The sequence below is a fragment of the Malania oleifera genome, chromosome 3 (genome assembly GCF_029873635.1).
Source record: "Malania oleifera isolate guangnan ecotype guangnan chromosome 3, ASM2987363v1, whole genome shotgun sequence".
Taxonomy (NCBI): Eukaryota; Viridiplantae; Streptophyta; class Magnoliopsida; order Santalales; family Ximeniaceae; genus Malania; species Malania oleifera.
Window position 1 is genome coordinate 105,457,108 of NC_080419.1, and position 2,676 is coordinate 105,459,783.

The 2,676-nt window shown below is 49.7% G+C and overlaps 1 protein-coding gene across 1 annotated transcript; it reads right to left on the reverse strand.

Moving 5' to 3' along the window:
• Positions 1 to 244: 244 nt before the first annotated feature.
• LOC131152047 (2-methylpropanoate--CoA ligase CCL4-like) lies at positions 245 to 2,416 on the reverse strand. The gene has a single exon (XM_058103635.1). It carries the CDS (start codon positions 2,176 to 2,178, stop codon positions 505 to 507), a length of 1,674 nt encoding a protein of 557 aa, XP_057959618.1. The 5' UTR covers positions 2,179 to 2,416; the 3' UTR covers positions 245 to 504.
• Between the last annotated feature and the right edge of the window lie 260 nt (positions 2,417 to 2,676).

Below are 2,676 nucleotides of genomic sequence, written 5' to 3' on the forward strand. Positions count from 1 at the left end.
AAAGAAGAAACAAATGATTGGTTGAACTAATCTACAAATTTTAATTTTTAATTTAAAAATATTACATATATAGTAATTTTTGAAACATTCTTCCATTTGTTATAATAATATGTAGAGAATCTGTATACATGCGAACACGTTTGCATGCTTTTTATTTTCTCCCTAAAACTAAATTTTCAACAAATTAATACATAAATATAAGAAAAAATTTATAAAAACATGTGAGTCTCTCGTACAAAAATCATTAAAATAAAATATGTCATTAATTTATTAATTTTTTCAATTTAAAATCACAAAAAAAAAAAAAATTGAAATATTATAGAGGCCCATTTGAAAAAGAACAGAAACGCGTCTTATACGATCACGATAAAGCTGGAGCATACCCAGGCACCAAAAAGTGGCTTCCACTATCCATCCCGGATAATCTAGGATACCAGACAAGGTTTTTTGAGCCCGGTGAGTCAACTCGGACAGTCACAATCCACCCGCCTCCTGGTCTAGACTCTACATGCGACTCACCTTTGACGAACCCATTTGCTTCGCCATCTCCCTCAGCAGAAACTTCTGGATCTTCCCCGTGGATGTCTTCGGCAGCTCCTCCTTGATCACCACCGTCTTCGGCGCCATGTAGTGCGGCAACCTTGCCCTACAGTACTCCATTAGATCCTTCTCCGTCGTCCCCCCCGCCTCCTCCGGCCTCAAGCTCACGAACGCGCACGGCGTCTCCCCCCAGTACTCGTCCGGCCGCGCCACCACCGCCGCCTCGTACACCGCCGGATTCGTGTACAGCACCGATTCCACCTCCACGCTGCTCAGATTCTCCCCTCCGCTTATGATCACATCCTTCGATCTGTCTTTTATTTCCAAATACCCATCCGGGTGCATCACCGCCACGTCGCCGGTGTAGAACCACCCGTCGTCTTTCATGGTTTTCGCCGTCGCCTCGGGGTCTTTCAGGTAACCAAGCATGAGACACCCGCCCCGCAAAGCGATCTCCCCCTGAGTCGACCCGTCTCTCTTCACGCCCTTTCCCGTCCGAGGATCCAGCACGTCAACATCGGTCATCGAGATCGTCTTTACTCCCTGTCTCGCCTTCAGCCTCGCCCTCTCCGTCGCCGGCAGCCGATTCCACTGCGGCTTCCACGCGCAGGAGATCACGATCCCCCCCGTCTCGGTCAACCCGTACCCGTGGGACACGATGAACCCGAGAGCTTCGGTCCGGAATAGCACGGTGGCCGGCGGCGGAGACCCGGCGGTCATGACCCGGACGGGAGTCTGGATCGGGGTCGGGTCCGAATTGGCGAGCATGTTGAGCACAACGGGCGCGCAGCACATGTGGGTGACGCCGTAGGTAGTAATGGCGCGGCGGATGACTGCGCCGTCGAACCGCCTTAAGCAGATGTTGGTGCCGCCGACGGCGGCCATCCCCCACGGGTAGCTCCACCCGTTGGCGTGGAACATGGGGAGAGTCCACAGGTAAACGGGCTGCGCGGGAATCGACCACTGGATTAGCGAATCAACGGTGATGATGAAAACTCCACGGTGGCAGTTGACCACACCCTTGGGCGACGACGTCGTTCCGGAGGTGTAGTTGAGGGTGATCGGGTCCCACTCGTTTTTGGGTCGGACCCACTCGAACCCCGGGTCGCCCTTTTCGATCAAATTCTCGTACGTGGCGCAGAAATCAGCGGTGGCGCTGACGTCGGATGACGCGGCGGCAGTGTCCGCCTCGGTATCGTCAGGGATGAAGACAAGGCGGGGGCGGGGCGTGGAGGGGGGGAACAGGGAGAGCGCATGAAGGACGAGGGATCGAGAGAGGCAGTCGACGAAGATAAGCTTGGATTCACAGTGGCGGAGGAGGACGGAGATGGTGCGGGGGTCGAGGCGGGTGTTGAGGCTGTTGAGGATGGCACCGGCCATAGGGACGGCGAAGTGGAGCTCGTACATGGCGGGGATGTTGGGGGCGACGACGGAGACGACGTCGCCGGGAGAGATGCCGAGGGATGTGGCGAGGGAGGAGGCGAGCTGGAGGCATCGGCGGTGAGTCTGGGACCAAGTGTAGGTGGTGGAGTTGTATACGACGGAGGGGCAATCGCCGTAGACGGTGGCGGCTCTGTCCAAGAAAATCAGAGGGGTAAGAGGGCTAGAATTCGCAGGGCGAGGGGTGAGAAGCTCCATTCTCTCTCTACACACACTGTTTGCTCTTGCTTAAAAAATTGTGTGGGGGAATTGGAGAGGAGGGATATCTAAGTTTATTATAAAGGGAAGTCCAGTGGAGAGAGAGAGAGAGAGAGAGAGAGAATCTGGAAGGCGAATGGGACCCACACCTATTCGGAGCACTATTAAATGTGTTTTTTTTTTTGTCTTACTTTTTTTATATGTATTAATAACTGATAAGACTCTTGACGATATGAGTGCGAAATTCGACAGCCCAAAAAATTCTATCTCTAAAATTCAAAAGCTATTTATATATTGCAAAAATAAAAACTCATTTCCATTATATTTTCTTTGCATAATAAATATTAGTAGGACCAAAATTTGCTTTATTAAAATTAAAAATTACAAAGAATTAAAAGTTAATTATAAGTAAAATTATTGTAAATGAAATAAAGAGATAATTATAGAAAAATTAAAGTAAAAAAATTTGGAATTATAGAAATTTAGCAATCTAGTTCT